Source organism: Stigmatopora argus, chromosome 10 (assembly GCF_051989625.1).
Source record: "Stigmatopora argus isolate UIUO_Sarg chromosome 10, RoL_Sarg_1.0, whole genome shotgun sequence".
NCBI classification, from domain to species: domain Eukaryota; kingdom Metazoa; phylum Chordata; class Actinopteri; order Syngnathiformes; family Syngnathidae; genus Stigmatopora; species Stigmatopora argus.
The window spans coordinates 10302501-10322154 of record NC_135396.1 but is presented as its reverse complement, the minus strand read 5'-3'; the positions used below and the strand labels follow the sequence as shown (position 1 = coordinate 10322154).

Genomic DNA, 19654 nt, shown 5'->3' with positions numbered 1-19654 from the left:
TGCATATCAACGGGTGTGCATGTGTGGATTTATCTCTTACACATTTACCATTAAACTACTTTACACACGAAGACACACATGAACCAAAAAAAATCACAACAACCCTGGAACCAAGTATAGCATTGGCAGAATTATTGGTTATTTCTGGGCACATTGTCGCATTTAAAGATAAGAAGGCTGATTTTACTTTTCACACGCACTTGAGGCAAAGTAACAGGATTATGAGATTAATATCTTGTAATTATTTTTTGGCCTTATAAATCCTTGTTATTTTCTTAATGCAGCAATATGTGCTAACACGTCTGTCTGCTGTTTAACGCTGCAAGAAATAAAGTTGAATCAGTCTTATAGAAGGAAGGTGGGAGTAACTTTTTTAGGCATCATGTAGGAACTCAGTTTCAGAGAAACTGGGGAACGACTGCTGCCGATGTGAGGGACACTGATATAATTTAGCAGGTCTCTATATGAGTCAACGACTCATTTTCCGTCTACAAATGTCAAAATAGTTCCTTTTCACCAGAAAATTGCTTTAGTAGTAGTGTGATTTTTTTTCATATTCCAGATTAGAAGTATGTACCAGGAAAAAATTACAAATTTCAGAAGGAAAGGACATATTGAATGAAGCTCTTGAGAAATATATGTTAACATTTTCTGACATATCTATAAATATGCATTTGTTCAAAAAATATAAACTTTGTTTCCCTTCATCAATTGCTGTTGTGCTGTCCATCAATGCGCCTCTAACAGCTATATCATTTTTAGCTCTTAGATGTTAGAAATTGATGTATTGCTTTTACTCCATTTGAGACACTCACTGCCATTAAGGATTTCCTTTCAAACTGTAAGGGATTGGCAATAACGCAACCAAGCAAACACACATACACGCAAACCTTTCTAAACAAATTGCATTTATCTTCCCATCCTCTACAGTCTTTCATCTGTTTTTCAGCCTTCATGTCTCGGTTCATCTTGAATTATTAGAATACTCACTGAATTGTCGAGACATGTAGGCTATCATGAAAACCAATCGTCATTAAAAATTAAATAGACTCAATTTAGAACAGAGGTGGAGAATTCGGTCCTCGAGGGCCGCTGTGGGTGCAGTTTTTGTTCAAACTGATCCAACACAGACATTTTAACCAGTTATATTTCTGCTGAAACAAGAAGCATCTGATTGCCATTCACTGATTGCACTTGTAGGACACCAAATTAGTGAAAAGGTTTCATTTTATGGGTTGGAACGAAAACCTGCACCCACTGTGGCCCTTTGTGGAATTAATTGCCCACCTCTGATTTAGAATATGGCACATTTTCCTTAAAAATACACAGAACAAATGAAAGCTAAACTATTATTGTCTTATTTTTATAAAATAATTGTGTAAACATGACAAATATACCTTAGGTTACAGAAAAAAATATAACATACAACACCAGACAACAGATATAGGTGCAAGATGACCTTCCATTTATAAATCAATGGTAGCCAGACCACTGGCTAAGGTTTATCCAAAGAGGGCTACATGTCAGAATGAGTGTTTTTTTGTTTTGTTTGTTTGTTTTTGTTTTTTACCCTGTCCGTGATTGTGCCGTTACAGTCTTTTTTTCTGTATTAGTCGGGATCTGCCCACCTGTTCAATCATCAAACAGCAGTCGAACACACACTTACAACCTCCCTCAATCTTAATCTAGATCCCCCAATTTACAATCTATTCCTGACCCAACTAATCTCACAATAATCTCTGACCAGATTATATGTTCCTTTTTAGCTCGTGGAAGAAATTGAACAGAATCCAGAGGCAGAAAGAAGAGAGCAATTCTGACTGTTATTTATTTCCCCAGAGACACAATTTATGACCGTCAGTAAAGTCGGATGAACATTGATGGAGACTGGCAATACTGTCCTACAGTGGACAAACTCTGCTGTATTTATATTGGCACTCAGTAAAGTACAGACCAATATCAAGGTGTAAAAGTTTTAAAATATGTGAACTTTCAAGTCGTGAACAAGGGGTTTTGTCAAGCTGCTTAATTTTTAAATTGTTCTATTTCCGAAACAACCTAAATAAATAATTTAATGCAGGCCTTAACAAAAGTTTTAGTTAGACGCTTCCGCTTATTTTTCCAGCATTCAAATTAGAGAGGACGCTGTAAAAAGAAAAAAAATACTCAAGTAACTGTGTCCAGAATTAAATAATAGAATTTCCTCCCATTATATTTTTTTTACGCGCACTGGATTATAAACTGCACCTTCAATGAACAAGTTTAATTTTATACATAAAAAGCACTTGATAAGGCACACGTGTGGATCAATGTAGAAATAAATGTTGTAATAAACTATGCATGTCAAGATAAGCAAAATTCATAATAAAGCCCTTTAATGAAAATGACTTTGAAATTGATACAGTAACTTGCATTCTGCCTTATCAGAATGTGATTACTTAGGACTAATCCCTAATTTTGTTATTTGAGTTCTGGTTTAATTTCATGTATATCAAGTAAATTAATAGTGACATGACTTTTTGTAAAACTATAAATGAGTCTCTCTAGTATGAAATTCAGGTTGGCCCTGAATGTTAAACTAAATGAGGCAATTTCCCTAAGACAAGTCATGAAATGCTAACAAGAGTGCAAAGGTTTGGAAAAATAGCTGAAAATAATCATGTGTTTAAGTGGATGTGCATATGCGTGTTGAATTATGCATAAACATGCTCATTTCTTTAAAAGTTCGAACAAAAGCACAGGCATCTTTCAGGGCCAAACAGGTTGACAAAAGAGTGAAAAGAATACTGAAAGTCAACCTCTATCCTTAAGCACATCAGCTTTTTGATTCTTACGGGAGTTCCTTTTGCTTAACAATAAATCGCAAAAACCCATGTACAGTGGGGCAAATGAGTATTTAGTCAAACACCAATGTGCAAGTTATCCTACTTGAAAAGATTAGAGAGGCCTGTAATTGTCAACTGGGTAAACCTCAACCATGAGAGACAGAATGTGGGAAACAAAAAAACTGAAAATCACTGTTTGATTTTTAAAGAATTTATTTGCAAATCATGGTGGAAAATAAGTATTTGCTCAATACCAAAGGTTCATCTCAATACTTTGTTATAGACCCTTTAATGGCAATAACGGAGGCCAAACGTTTTCTGTAACTCTTCACAAGCTTTTCACACACTGTTGCTGATATCTTGGCCCATTCCTCCATGTAGATCTCCTCAAGAGCAGTGATGTTTTGGGGATGTTTTACAGCCAGAAATCTTGCTTGTTTGTAGGTGACCAAATACTTATTCTCCACTCTAATTTGAAAATAAATTCTTTAAAAAGCAAACAAACAATTTGATTCTTTTTCCACATTCTGTCTCTCATGGTTGAGGATTACCTATGTTGACAATTACAGGCCTCTCTAATCTTTTCAAGTAGGACAACTTGCACAATTGGTGGTTGAATAAATACTTACTTGCCCCACTGTATACTCTATGCAAGCATACAAATACGGATATTGACCCAACGAATAATACAGTGAAAAGCACTACATAATTCAGAATTCAATCAATCAATTCCAGCTCAATGGAATTGTTCAGGTCCCCGTACCACAAAATGGGACACATATAGGGTTCATTCACTTTCAATTGCAATTTTATATCACACAATCGCAATATGGACCTCACATCGAGATATATATATATAATGCTGAGACTTTCCTTAGAGAACATTGTAGCGAGGCAAAAAGCATGGAAGACGTTCTCCCTAATCAAAATGCTTACACTGATTTATTCATTGTGTGATTAATACTTTCGCAATGAAAGCTCCCTGTTGTTGTTAAATAACGCTGGCTTCACAATGATAGACCATGATTTGTTCGTAAATTATTTAGAATTTCGTACTCTTCCGGTTGCTGACACCTGACTTTTATTCTGTCCTCAAATGGGGGCGCCCTGTGACAGTCTGGCTGAATGGTCCAAGTCTGCTTCCTCGAGCGATTTTGTCATCATACTTTCGCCCTTCACTGTCCTGGCCTGCTTGCACTGGATGAATAATGGCACATTAATATTTTAAATTCAGCCAGGGTACATTAACATAAATATTCACTCAACGATCTGCTTAGATCAACGGTGACAAACCCGAGGTTCTGAACGTAGCAACAGGACATCTGGTGTGTGTGTGTGTAACAGCATTTTGATTGCCTAAGAGGTGATTGACGGACAGTATTTACTAACAATGCTTCATCTTATCAACCCTAACTGAATGCAGTCTGAAAAGGTCAAACGTATACACATATATCGCTGGAAATATGCATTAACATGCAGCGAAGGAAATGTCAGCCAATTTCTCTCCAGCAGTACATGCACGCACACTATTTAGCAGCACCGTGAATCTGTGATTTTGTGTTGTAACAAGGGTGCCTAACGAACCCGCCTCTCTTCTTCCAAGAGAATAATAATGCCCTCTCGGAGTGAAGCTGGTGATAGCAAATTGACATCTGTTAATGTCACTTGTGACCACAAAGTGCAAAACAACTCCAGTCCTACTACATTCCCATACACACACACCTTCCAAAATAAAACCCAACACAGCTACATTGCCGTTGAATTATGTGTTTTTTTTAAAAGGACAATGAAATGTTATCATTCTGTCATCCATCCCCATCTATTCATTTTTCTTCTACTGGTTTATCCCAAGTCAGGTCACTGGGCAGGAATTGAAGCATGAAAGCCCAGACTTTGAGTCAAGAGAACCCATTATTCTGTTATAAGCAGGGATCCAATGCAGATGCCACCAAATTGGTCATTGTCTCTGTATCATTATTCAGAAATCAACATTGGCACAAGTGTCAGGTTCCAATGAAGTTTTATAGTGCAAGCCGATGGTGTTGGCATTGCTATGGTGAGGTGATAAATATGTTTAAATATTATTCTTTTGCTTCATCCTGTTTATAATGCAAAGGGAATGTATTATTGTGAATTTGACCGATCCCAGAAATTAATTATTACAAAATGTTTTTACAAAATGGGTTGAACTCCAAGCAATAGAATAGGAAAAAGCTCACTTGCACTTTATAGATTTTACAAACCCCAGCCAGTTGAAGTCCCTTCCTGATTTCCCTAAGGTACCATTCCCAATAAGCTAAGATGAGAGGAGTCCCATACAAGATAACAAGTTTAAGAGTCAAAACGGAAGATGTTACTCTGTTTGCTTAAATCATTCAAACTACATCAGGGGAAACATGTTTATAGGGAGGAATGATCATGGAAAGACATTTCTCCTACAGAATACAGAGGTGGAAATAATTTAGAGGCACAGCTGTTGTGTATCTAAATTTGGAAAAAAAAGAAACACAACAAAATACAATTGGCCAAATGGTCAGAACTTTGTTTTGAAGACAATAACTCATTTGAAGGCCTTTGTGAATTACCAAAGAGTGTCAATGGTTAGATATGAATAGTGAAGTTACAGCATTATAAATACTACTTTTGGTGGTTTTATGCAGAAGTGTTTGGAAATACATGAGCAGAATCTACAGAAGAATGTTGCATCTTATTTTTCTGCATGCCCTAGTTTGGCTGGCCACAAAACACACAACAGCTTTTTTTAATGTCAACACCAGACATGCATTAACTTATCTCCGCCTAAGGAGGCAATTTAGGGTGGTGAGGGTCAAAATAACATGGCATTGAAGCTTTAAATGTCTGTTCAATTCCAGTTTGCAGACACAAGTTGATGATAAATAGTATGTAAGACGTACAAAATACCAACAGTTATTTTTCTTTTAGTTTTGTATGGTGTAAAGTAAACACGAGCAGATTAAGAGTTGTTTTTGTGTATTTAAAAAAATTGAATTGGTTTAATTACTCAAGTCCCAATTGGAAGTGCTCAATATGACATTTTAGTGCATGCTGTTTATTATATGCCACAGAATGTGTTGGACCTTCGGTTTATCTCCTCAGATAAAATGTAATTAAAAAGAAAACAAAATCATGTTACTGCAAACATAATCTACAAACATACACCACTGGGAAATAGAATAAGCAAACAACACCTTCATTACTTGTTTTAGGAACTAACATTTTATGATAACATGCATGTATAATTTCACGTGATTCAATCTTTGTTATAAAAAAAAACTGGGCACTTGTTCATCATCTATCAGTAGTTGAGTTACATGATCACTTGGTACAGTCAAACCTTTATTAACCTTGATTTGTCTTTGAGTTTATGGTCATGGTCAAATAAAAGGAATTTGACACAAGCTATTAAAAGTATGTCAACCATTAAGAACATTGATTTATAATCCAGATTTGTTTATAGACTCATCTCATTTCTACAAAAATTCAGTCCAATTTTAGGAACTAAAAATAATCTATAATTGTTTCAATATATTGCTGAGATTTGCTGACTAGGTTTACTTTTTTGCCCTCACCTTACTGTCTCCTTTAACATCCTTTTTCAAAAATGGCCTGTTATTCTGAAAGTCTTTAACTTGAATATATATTGCCATTTATACTGTATATATTTGTACACATGCGAGATGTAATTTTAAACCCGTAACATAATTCTGAACATTACGTTTGCCTCACAAAATCCATGCACCCATTGCTGGGGCCAGCCAAGCTAAGAAACACCTCAAGCGACAAGATTCACACCGTTGATGTTAACACGTACCTCTACTCAAATCTTTAAAAAAAGATGATCTAGTTTGGACAAACTAAATGTGTTTTATATTAATATTTCAACTGTTCATTGACAGCTGCCTGCTTAATATCTTGCATCTAATTGCATCTGTTGTCTCTGTATTTCTAGGATGATTCCCTCCAGTACCAATGACTTCCTGGTTCGTGACCTAGCTGCTGGGAGAAGCTATGACCTCTGTGTCCTTGCCGTGTTTGACGATGTTGTCACCTCACTGACTGCCACGCGTCCCCTGGGTTGCTTGTCATTCACAACAGACACAGAGTTCAGCCAGTGTCAGGCATTACACAGTCACTTCTTGGGAGGAACAATGATCATCATCATCGGTGGAATTATAGTGGCCTCTGTTCTGGTTTTTATTATTATATTGATGATAAGATACAAGGTTTATAGCCACCAAGGGACAGCCCATCGAAAAGCTGCCATTTCTGCACCTGTGCCAAGACAGCAGAGCAATGGCCAGGGGGCTGGTAGTCAGGCCCAAGTCTTGCCTCGCTCTGTTTCAAAAATGACGGACAGTCAGGACGAAGAAGCAGTGGGTCCGTCTCGGGCCGTGTCACCTAGCAACACTCTGAGGGACACTGTTGCATTGGTCGTGGAGGAGGCCAGCGGGCGGAACAGAATGACACGGACTGACTCTACAGCCAATGAAGAGTTGCTCTCACCCAACAAGGCCCGCTTCAGCGGCCGGGTTGCCATTGAGATGAAAAACAGACCGCCATCTGTCACCAAAGAGCCCACTTCCCCCAAGGAACTGGCAGGTAGATAGTCGACAGACAATGAGCACAGATAACCGAGGGGGCTAAATAAGCAAAATAAAGTTCATAGGGAAAGAACATACTATACTAGTATATAAAGAAATAAGGATGTGTGGAACAGGAAATAAATCGAGGGTGAGAAAAAATTCTAAAGAGTGTGAAATGATTCAGGAGTCTAAGATAGAATTTGTTAAGGGCAGAGTGAGTGTGAAAGAGTGGTCAAAATAAGCTATCCTTGTAAATTCAATGGGGACTTAAGATGTAAAAAAAAAAAACACTATTTGCAAGGTGCGTTTACATTTATTTTTTATCCTTTGCTAAAACACTTAATACTTAACTATTTGGGGGAAATTCTTCATGGTGGTTTATACACTAAATCTTATGGATGTGATTATATTTCTGTTATACATTATATTACCAATTCCTATGAAGATTGCAAAAAGTATCCGCAACTAAAGTACAAATACTTACAATTACAAAACTCTGTGTGTGTAAATGATAAGTATGAAAGGTTGCCAACCAGTTCAAGCTATATCTTGTATCTTGCCCTTAGTCAGTTGAGATAGGCTCCAGCACCCACATCGACTCTCATGAAGATAAGCAGTACGGCAGATGAATGAATTAATGTGGTTTATAAAATACTAATTTTGGCCAAACATTATTACTTTGCCACAACAATAAGACAAACTGCATAAAGGGCATCTTTTTTTTAATCTTGTTTAATACAGAAGAAATTGGAATGCTAAATTCCAATATGTTAATCAGCACTGACCTGACAGCTTGTCCTGCCTGAGCGACACGAAATCACATTACAAACAAATTCTAAAATAAGTATTAACAAATGATCCATTATGCAGAGAAAATGATTTAGATTTCTTTTGATTTATTTATTTATTGAAGTGGCAATATGTGTTGGAAAAAGTAACATTACCATTTTTCCAAAGTAAGGAGTTGAAATAATATATATTATAACTGTTTTTAAATGTAGAAAGGCCAAATAAAAAGTAATTAAACCAACAAACAAGTAAGGTGGAAATTGAAATATTTAGGCAATTATAAACTGTCTGTCTGTGTGTACTTTTTTATTAGCAGTTTAGATCCTCCTCCCTTTACTTATTTCTTCATGAATGCAACTTATTTGCCTTTGAAACCTCGGATGGGTAACAAAGTATAATGAGTGCAGGGAGAATGTTAGTGATACGGAGTTCTCCACACAAACTACGCAAAGGGGGAATTATTCTGCGAGTGAAAGTGCTTAATGATAACGGCAGTGGAGGGATTTAAAATGTAAAGAAAAGTTGGCTTGCTTTGTGGGCAAAGAAAAAGTCTTGCAACAGCAATGACAAAACTAATTTACCATGATTTAAAAATCTAGTAATAAAAACTGAAATATAGCACATTGTTTACTCGAAAAATGAAAAGGAGCAGAAAGGCATCAATGTGACTGAGTCATAAGAAATGTCCTGGCCTGGATTTTTTGATTCAACCGTGCTTCACTAACAGTGAGACATTCACATTGTATTAATGCATTTTATCAAAGGAAAAGTTCCAAGGCGTACAAATGACTAAAGGCAAATGTTCATCAGCATCATGAAACCGTTTTCTAAAAATAACAAAATCTAACTTCAGATCGTTCCCTTAATGCCAGAGGCATCATTTCGACCTTTTGAGCTCTTGTCCCCACATAGCATACAACTCCAATTCAAATGAAGACAATACTTTGTGTTAAACATTTAAAATATGAATGCAAAAATTTGCAAGTTATATTCAACTTATATTCCAATCAATACAGGAAAATATATGTATATTTACTGTTGAAACTGATAAATGTTATTGTTTTTAGCAAATAGCCATTAACTTAAAATTTGATGGTTCCAACACATTCTAAAGAAGTGTCTTCGAAGTTGCTTGGATGGCAGCATATGTTTCTTCAAAACCTGTGTGTACCTTTCAGCATTAATAGTGCATTCACAGATGTGTAAGATACCCTTGCCAATGGCACAAACACAGATGCTGGCTTTTCAACTTTGCGGCCATAGCAGTCCAGATGGTTCTATTACTGTTTGGGCCAGAAAGCATAACATGCACAATTTCCAAAAAACAATTTGAAATGTGGATTTGTCAGACCACATAACACTTTCCACTTTGCATCTTAATTGAGCCTGGACTCAGAGAAGCCCGTGGCGTTTCTGAGTGTTGTTGATAAATGGCTTTTACTTTGCATAGTATGGTTTTAAGTTCCACTTACCGATGTAGCACTGAACAGTTTTTACTGACATTGTTTTTGCAAATTTTCCTGAGCCCATATGGTGATATATTTTAGACTTTCATGTCAGTGTTTGATGCAGGGCCACCTGAGGGATTGACGGTAACAGCCCCTTTAATGTCAATCATGACACCTACTTGTTCCCAAGTCACCTGTTCACCTGTGGGATGTTCCAAACTGGTGTTTGATGAGCAACACTCAACTTTATTAGTCTTTTTTGCCACCTGCCTCAGCTTTTTTGGAACATTTCACAGCCATAAAATGTAAAGTTAAAAATAGTGTGCTAAAAGAAGCAATGAAGTTAATCAATGTGAACATTAGACATATTGCCTTTGTTTTGTTTTCAGTTTAATAGAGGTTGAACATTATTTCCAAATCATAATATTACTTTTCTTTGGATCTGTTTAACACAACATCCTAACTTCATTGAATTGAGAGTCATACATCACTTGTCCAATATTGGAGCCATTCACTGACAAAAAAAATAATACTGTCAAAACATTCTGATGCACTAAAAGAAATTACACACATTGACAACAGAATGTTGCATGTTTATGTTAGTGAATATTATTAAATATGAAACAGCATGGTTGTTGAATGCTATGCATTTCCCCAGGGGCCGAGTGTGTGTAACTGCTGTTTGTGTACACAAACAATGTAATGTCATACCATTCCACAGCCTAGAGTAATGTAATCAAGACTTTATCAAAAGCAAACAAAAAAGCCTATAGTTTTCCCATCAGGTGTGTACATGGCACAGGTTTGTAAAATCAAACACCTTGGCCTGGAGACTGTTTCTACAAACAGTAAAAGAATGCTTTGTTCTGAGGGGCTCAGTCGAATCCAGCATGGCACTACGATAGGATGCCAACTGTGCAACAAGTTCAGTTATTTAATTCACAACACAAAATTATGCAGTGGGCTCAAACACACTGCCAGTGGACTCAAGAACAGTAACATACGTGCTTTGGGATGAGTTATCGCTATTCTATCTGGCAATTTGGTCTGGATTTGACCATCGCCAGCAAGTTCTTTGAGAGCCAGTCTCCTAAGATCCAGCGAAAGGAAGATGTTTTGGAGAGAATTAATCTTACAACAAAAGGTTCCATAAAAGTCATGATACCTTGATGCTGCAGGTGTAAACAGAAAGACGTCTGCATAGTAGAGAAGCAGGGATAAAACTGAGGAGCATCCTAAGCCTGTAACCTGTGTTTACGATTAGTACATGAGGATTTTTCTGGGGCCCCTAGTGATGTGAGGCGATAGGCAACTGCCTAGTGTTGCCTTATGGTAAGTCTGCCACTGGCTACAGACTTGCGTGACAGAATCCAATCATGTTGTCAATTGAAAGATAGTAGATTGTAGAAATCAATCTAACACTCTCTACTTGCCTCCAGACCATAGTTACCATGTTGGCCTGATACCACCCTGAATATGACCAATATTGTATATTAGTAGTTGTTCTCCCGAGTATGTTATTTAATGAAATTGGAAAGAAAAAAGGTATTCTAAAGCAAATAACACTGGCTGTTATGTAAGATCTACATGCTCAAAAATGCACAGAAAGGCTAGGTATGATTCTCAACAGTTCCATAAATACACAAATCCCCCAGAGCTGATTTCTACCATTATGAACTCTCCCAAATGAACTTCCCCTCCAACCACAATATACTGAAGAGATTACAATTGTTTAATGGAGACATTATTTCGCACATCAAACCAAAACAGCTTAAGTCGAATCTCTTATCATTGACTGGTAACTCATTCAATTAGCCTCTGTGAGTGGGTTAAAATGAGGTGTCATTGAGCCCGTGATAATACCATTGAGGGGAAGGGAGATAGCGTAGTGGCTTAGTCATCTATTTCAGGGAAAGTTTTTACATTGAGAAACTGTCAGATTGTTGCTACCATTATAATTGAGCTATATACAATATATTTTCAGTCATTAAGTCTGGGTTGTGTATGTATGCGTGTATATATACACACACACACACACACACACACACACACACACGTATATGCATATACGCGGTGTTCGTTACTGCTGAAATGAGCTAGAATTTCATGAAAAACAATACAATTCAATGAGTAAATGCCCATTGCGCTTCCATCAAATGCACCAAAATAACTATAGTGACGCATCAATTGCCCTAACTCTTTTCTGACCTAAACTGACTTATAACAGTCAGTCTATTTAAAATCCAATGACTTCAGACTTGTGGAACAATTGTCTTGGTATTTCTGCATCTCAAACAAGTGACAGCTGTCACATACCTTCTATCCTTTGCTTTTCTTCTGCATTCACTGTGTGGCACTTGTAGGGCAAATCATAACGATGAGTAACATTCAAATGCATTTAAGTTTCTCGCGGTGTAAGATGAGACTGTGATACATTTCACTTCTTACTGCATTGCAGTGACAGAAAACATTGATCTGATCAGAGTCAGATCATTTGAAGAACATGGCTTGTTACGGGTGAAAAAAAAAGACTTACATTGAAAGCTAAGGAATGAATCCCAACAGAGGAGAAAAGACAGTGTGATATTTTAGTTTATTTGGCTTTAAATATATTGTTTTTTGTGATATATATCTTTTCTCCAAAATGTGCCCCTTCACTGCCAAGGATTTCAAAATGCTGAAATATTCAGTTTTATAAAATTATCCTATAAACAGTCTACATGGCTGAAGTTAGTTAAGTAGCTTTATTAGGGCAAAACAGGTCAGAGCTAGCACTCTTGAAATTTGAGTCTGTCGGCGCACAGTAGACATATTAATTGAATTTTGGTATATACCAAACTTTGTGTGATTAAATTTCATAGATAATTATTATCAACAACACAAAAGTACTAGATTTGTGTTGAAAGCAATTCGACTGATATCCCTTTCATTTAGACAAAAAATATGAGCTTATCAATAGAAGGTCCTCAATCGATACAAAATTTGCCATTCATAAAGACATACATGTCGCCACAACAGGAATATTTTTTCTTCCCGAAACATCGTCAACATGCTATATTTTCAAAATGTTTTGAAGTCAATTAGGTTGAAATGTTACATTATTTATTTGTTGTGTTCTCTAAGGGAAAGTCCAGCCACCTTGTTACTTATTTCGATCACTTGTATTCATTATCTAGTCCCTACCAGTCACTACCAAGAGCTAGTGACTCAAGGTGAGAGTAGAAGTGTAGATACAGAGAATTAATCCTTGCTAAAGTGACGTCACTTTATCTCATATACTATCTCATGTACCCAAATACCCACATTTTGTTAATCTGGAAGATGTAATCCACCCTTTTCTGAATGGAAAGCATGGCTCCAGATTCTCAAATGAATTATTGTAAACTTGACTAAAAAACAAATCTGCTGTTGATGTTGAAAGATGCCACCAGAGTCACATCATATTTAAATAGCTGATATAATATCTTTAGGACACCTGCTAAATCCTGACTGCACCAAAAAATTATGTACATAAAGATAATGAATAAAACCTAAGGCCAGCCTTGGTGGAAGCCAAGGGCTATTCATGTCCATGTTGATTTGAATGAAATTAAAATGAATGTTTAAATAAAATTAAAAAGTCACGTCCTCGGGTGGAAGGTTGGATGACAAAAGCGGATCTGTCTCATAGCTTGGAAATCCTCATTATAATTAGTTTGCAGCCTTCTATTTGTACTTGCTTTGGTAAGGTTTGGGTATTCCAGTTCCCTCCTATAATTGAAAAATATTTGTGTGATCGTATGTTTAGACTGGAAATCTTTCTTAGGTGTTATGTAATGTGTGAATTCTGTGGTTGTCCATATATACCCAGGTTGTACGCCACAGCTCACACAATCATCTATAATAGGCTCCAGCACACTCATAACCCTCAAGAGGGCACTGTCAGTGTTGTAGAAAATGGATTATGGAATTAATTCAAAGCCATCATTTCAAAATGTTTAAGATTCAACGGATATGCAATTTCTGTGTCCTTTGAAGCAAAATAACTACGTTTCTTCAAAAATCATCTCGCCCACTTGGTGCACTGCTGTTGTCATAGGCCACAATGCTGGCTGACAAAATGTGGAACACATTAAATAAGCTAATGGCAAGAATGGTACAGTTTGTACTAATTGGACGGCGTACAAATTAGGGTCGTAAACAATACAAAACTCATGATTCAAATGACTGTGAATGAATGTTTGTGTTAATGGTTGAAAGGAGGCCATTATTAAGACTTTTGGCAAACAGAGTGAAGAAGCATCTCCCTTTTACAAATCATTGAACATGAGCCTGATAGCCGGCTCCTGGAATTTATCAAACTGGTAAACAAACACAGATCTCATGTTTAGCAATTTGCTGAGCCCTACTCAGACAGATTATACTTTAATCTTATCACCTATCAAATAAACAAATCACTGCGACATAAACAATCAAAAGCAGTGTATATTAAATTAAGTGGGGGGTACAATATAATTTAGGACACAGATTACAGTAGAACCTTGTCACACGCCAATAAAAAAGGTTTATAACCAGTCAACAAACTAAGACTATTCGTTCATGGTATTAGGTAAGGTAAGGTTTAATGCTCGCATAGCCATCAATTGCCACAATTTCCAACTGGGAATAATCAAAAACTTGATATCTGTAATCCCTCACATTTAAGGGTATAACATTCCCCCCAGAAGTCAATGTAATCTCATATGAGAAGTGGGAATCTATGTATGCACAAAATTCAGGGTCAGCCACTAAAACCCTCCAGGTCTGTGAATGCATTTGAGAGATGTAATGTGCAAGGTTTAACCGCCTCAAGCAAGGGCAACAGTGCAAACTCCCACAAGGTTAGCCAAGATAGTAAAATAGTTCATTTCCAGAAGAGGATGTGTTTGACTGTGAAAGCAATGTGTGTTCTCCCGATGGCCAATCTATGACCTTCTAACCTGTCTTTCCCCATCTGCCTTAAAAAAATGTCATTACTCCTTTTTGAGTCAACCCTCATGTCTGGCTTCATTCATTACTGATGTCTCTGAATGCTCCTCCCACTTTGTGCCTGTGGCTGTGTTCCATCCACCCTTAGTCATTTATTCTTTAGTCCCCTCTGCTTGGATTTATCACTACTACATTCTAGTTTGTCTAGATTGCTGATTCTGTCTTTCTTTCTGTCTCTGATGCTTCCTCTAGCAGACGAAGGACATCCCCGTAGTTTCGAGTGGAGAAATTTTAAGATTTGACAGTCAACTGGCCTCACAAAGAGTAACGATGATACATTTTTAAGCACCCCTTCCCCCTCCAAGTTTTCCCCTCTTTTATAATATTGTCTTCCCTTGACCCAAAAGTTTATATCTTGAGCTCTTGCTAATGTATACCGTATTTGCCGGACAGTAAATCACTCTGGGGTGGAAGTTGTACTAGTCAAAAATGTCCCATGATGGGTTAAAAAAAAAGATGTATACGTACATTAGTCCTGTGTGCCTTATATTTGAACATTGGTTATGGTCCAAATATTACTGTCATTAAAATGGAGAGAACAATCCTGCTGATGTGTAATATATATCACTTTGTGTTGATTTGGCTTCAGGTTAATGTCAATCTAATCGATCTTATCGTTTCACTAACTCTGCAGTCCCACAGGAATGTAAATTATATTTCTTTGGAGGATCTGTAGTCCATTCGTTCCACAAAACAAGATAAAACTACAGGGTCATCATAGCTTTAATGGCTTTTGCCTTTTTCCCTACTCCTGCAACTATTTATTCAGCCTGATAATATCTATTTGTTTTTTGTCTCTTCCCTGTATGTTGTTTACCTCAGTCTTTTTCAACATTTTGATTTTTAAGAAATCATTCCTCTTTTTGGTTCATATGCTATTACATGTCATACATTTTCACTTGCGCCACATTCTTACATCATGCCTATAGTATTACCTTTTTCTATCGCAATGCACTAAATTTACAACCCATTTGTCATTTCCATCTATCTCATTGCTGCTTGCTCTCTTACAGTATGTTATTTGATGATAGAAAAGATGAGGGTGTTAGGTAGAGGATCTTGTTGGGAGGATAATGGCACACAAGTCAGCAGGGATGTGCTGAGGTTTTGATGGATGAATACAGTTGGGGAGCGTACTGAAAGCATGCTCCTTCATTCTTCAGCTAAAGCTTACCAGCGCTAAATAAACGCTTGAGAAAATATTTTTCAGACAAATGTAGTTAAGGATGTTCTCTTGACAAATGTACACATTGCAAATAGCATATGTTCCAATAACCTGTCAGACCAAAGGACAGCTCCATCCATCTCAAGGCTATTGCCTTTCCTCCACATTGCCAAACTAACAACAATGAAAAAATAAATGCATTTTATACTCTCTGTTTAATTAGTCCAGCGATTGGATTTGGCATTAAACAAAGCAACTTATTGCCACTGTCACTTTTCGTTTGCATATATACATAAAGACCTACATAGTGAATGTATGTCTTGTGATTATTAACATGGAAATAACTGAATAAAACACCACCAATCTGACTGGGAGACAATCTAATAAACCGGTTCTGAATTTGCGACATACCTTGGGCTGTCTGTGTAGTTTGCCTTTTCTTCCCGTGATAGTGTTTTTTTCCTGGTAATATGCATGTTAACGGAAGACTCTAAATTCCTCCCATGTTATTGGAAGTATAATAGGAAAGTGACCAGGTAGAAAGTGGATGGCTGCATGGACAATTACTTCATACATGCTGTTCATCATTCAATCAATGTGTGACATTTTTAGCATTTTGGCTCACAATCTCGACTCAACCAAGGCCCTAGGAAACCAGAGTCATCCGTGTGCCTGTTCTAAAAATAGCTCACCAGGGACAGAACATTGATTTTTTGTTTTATTTTTATAATGGACAGGGGTAATGTGTTGCATTGCAATATTAGTCATCCAAAATATTACAAATGCTGGCCCCTTCAGTTAACGGTACTTCTGCCCCTGTTCGTTTTTTCCATATCATTGCCTTTATATTTTCCTTTATCAAGCCTTTTTCTTTTTTAAGTTCTCTATGACATCAAATTGTTTCCTTGATGAGTTCACGTGATTACTTATTAGGGCATGCCATAAATATATTGGACTTCTCTATTTAAATCTCACACTTGTCTTTTTTCTCTCATTGCTCTAGAACACTGAAGTATTTGGTCTGAGTTGTTGACTTGAAGAACAGACATTACCATCCTGGGGAAGAAAAGAGACGCAACAACAGACCACCCCTGTCCTAATTGTCTTGTTTCCTGTACCAATTGTTGTCTTTTCATGAAGGTTACTTTTTTCTAATTATCATGGTTCTAGTTTCTTGATTGGATTACAATGGCAAAGATTACAAATGGAAATTGACCTGTTTCCAGAAAGATCCACTTGTGAGTAGGATTGTCTTGATCACGTCTAATGGAACACATTTGTACTCAAATGCTTACTTATCCTTATTGAAGCAGAAATTCAAGTCAAAGTTGATACTACGGACAACAGAGGACCAAAAAAAACCCTGAAATGCTTGCAAATATGTATATTGCATACTGTAAAGTATCTTTAATTGGACAAGTACTGAGCAGATAAGAGAAAATACAACAGCTGCCTTTCAAAGCTCCTTCAACTTGGATCAACAAATGCTGAGCACTGATGTTTTGCTTTAAATACTGCTCTCATCGTAATAATCCTAATTGCAACTTCAGGAACACTGGCAACTTGCGAAGTCAACATTTCTTTCTCCTATTTAATCAAATCCAAAAGGCAGGTGAGCTACTGCAAGATGGATTTCTACTTTGACACCATTGTATCATCAGGTTCATTCTGGACATTTCATACCCCAAAATTGATCAGTTGACTCTAAAAAAAAAGGAGCCTTACCTGTGATCTGGAAGGATATATCAACTGTTTTCTCCCTAATATGGCATGGACAAAACTGGACTATACCAAAGAGATCCTCTTTGTGCAAGTCTAAATCTTTCCATCAGTCCAGCTGATTATCTGAGAGAGAGCAGGAAGGAGCTGCGAGACATTAAACACTTCCTTCCACCTTACTGGCTCCCCTTTAAACCAGGTGAGTAATGTTCAAGTTAGCCCATTAGCCCAAAGAGACAAGCAGTCCACTGAAAACTCATGTCACATGATAAAGACCCAGGTGTCTTAATTAGTGTTAAATGTGCTGACCCACTGACAGTCAAACTGGTCATCCTTTAACTGTTTCTTACACTACCTCCAAGACACACCAATACTTGCCTTTGTGTCTGGCTGCTGATTGTTACTGTTGAAATGCTCACTAATTGCTGTCAGATTGGAAAATGCAGGGATCAGTCTTGTTAAACAAAGTATTTTGTTACTACACTTCCTGATAATATCGCAACAGGCTAGGATTAAATTAAGTATTTTCTTTCATTGATTTTAGCCGAGGAATAGAACTGGAAGATGTACTGGCAATTTGGGCATATAACTATTGTCAGGGCAAAAAATGACAGCTGCATTTTTGTGGTTAAGGAAACAAATTGTGACTCACCATTTTGAAGAAGTTCCGTCTGCTTATTTAAGTGTAGAGTTGATAGTTGCTCAGTCTGATTCTTCTCAATTTCATGTTCTCCGTCTGTGAAAATTGCACCCCAATATGAAAAAAACATCCCCTTTTTGCTGTTCAGTTCATGAAAATGGCAACATGTTGTTATCGCAACCTAAATGTAGAGGAAATAAGTTCTCTGCATGTGGTCGGATTGGTCATACTGCAAGACATGATGCACCCCTAGGCTAGAGAGGTTCTGATGAGAATGTGGTCATTCAAACATTTTGAGTTTTTACTCAAACAGGTGCCAAAAGCCACTCAGTGGCACACAGTGGCTGGACACTATTTACCTGTGGCCTAACAGTGGAGTATTCAAATTTTAATTAACATAATTGGCGTAAAGAATAAACTCTCTCTGGCCCCATCTTATTTCTCTGACTTCTTAGGTTTAAATGTTTTTTCGTTAGTGTCGTTTTTTTTTTTACAACTGAGTTTTAACGGTCTGCATTTTATTATTCTTTTTGGCCACTTGTTTATAGAGCACATCATACCAAATTCAATAATTTTCAAGTACCACAGTCAATTTTTAAACACCTTTTTGGAATGTATAATGTCACTATTTTTTTTCCTTGAAATACCTTATTTAACTGGTATCATTCAGGTAATAGATCATTACTTTTCGTATTGTGTGGTTTGTGATGTAAGGTTATCCATGAACATCAGTGCTGGAGATTTTCTTGTGAGCAAGATGAAATGATGAGATAGCTGAAATGACGAAATGCTGTGTGGCATTTTAAAAATGGATGTGTGATTGCTCCCATGCTCTCTAATGCCCTAGTAGTTTGGCAGATTTAGAGTATGATGCCAATACTAGTGTTCTTTCATATGTCAGGCTGAATTGGGCCAAGAGGAAATAAGCTTTACCTGTTTACCTATTCATGCCTCTATCACAATATTCTGTTAGACCTTTTACAATTGGACTGGTGTCTAGTGTGAGGATGCCAAGCTGGCTGGAAAATTAAGAGAACCTAATAATGTACACCTGTGCTGAAACAAGAAACACCAATCAGGTGGAAGAATAAAAAAGGTCAACGAAAACTATGTAATGAGATTTCACAGAAAATCTGGATGGACCCTTAGATAAAAAGTAAAATGAACACAGAAGAAGACAAAATCCAAACTCAAAACATTGATATGATATGAAAGACCCAGACAGATTCTGGCAGATTTATTGGTGAAAAAAAACAGCTATTTGCTGGCAAGAAGCGACACTTAGAAAATGCTTTACAGCAATGGAAATGTGAACTTGGACTTTATGATGTGATTGAAGAGATTGTGGCCAGTGAAGCAACTCTGCAATGTTATGGCAGTAATGCAAATCAGATTTTTGGCAGCAACGGTGTGAATGTTAATCAGTGAAGATTCAATGGGCAGCAGAAAGTGCAAGG

General features: G+C 36.9%; 1 protein-coding gene and 1 long non-coding RNA gene across 5 annotated transcripts in view; one reads left to right on the top strand and one right to left on the bottom strand.

Moving 5' to 3' along the window:
• LOC144083664 (uncharacterized) overlaps positions 1-17789 on the bottom strand; it is a 69141-nt gene extending 51352 nt beyond the window's left edge. Inside the window, exon 1 of the long non-coding RNA XR_013303593.1 lies at positions 17564-17789. This is a non-coding gene — a long non-coding RNA (uncharacterized LOC144083664). The remainder of the gene's footprint in view (positions 1-17563) is intronic.
• Positions 1-19654, top strand: part of LOC144083602 (leucine-rich repeat and fibronectin type III domain-containing protein 1-like protein) — a 75308-nt gene that overhangs the window by 54497 nt on the left and 1157 nt on the right. For 3 of the 4 annotated variants that reach the window (XM_077611581.1, XM_077611579.1, XM_077611580.1), the window contains 3 exons: positions 6796-7445; positions 14866-14937; positions 16842-17756. In XM_077611581.1, the coding sequence (XP_077467707.1) occupies positions 6796-7445; positions 14866-14915 (700 nt within the window). In that variant the 3' untranslated portion in view covers positions 14916-14937; positions 16842-17756. The remainder of the gene's footprint in view (positions 1-6795; positions 7446-14865; positions 14938-16841; positions 17757-19654) is intronic. The other variant, XM_077611582.1, reaches the window with a different exon arrangement.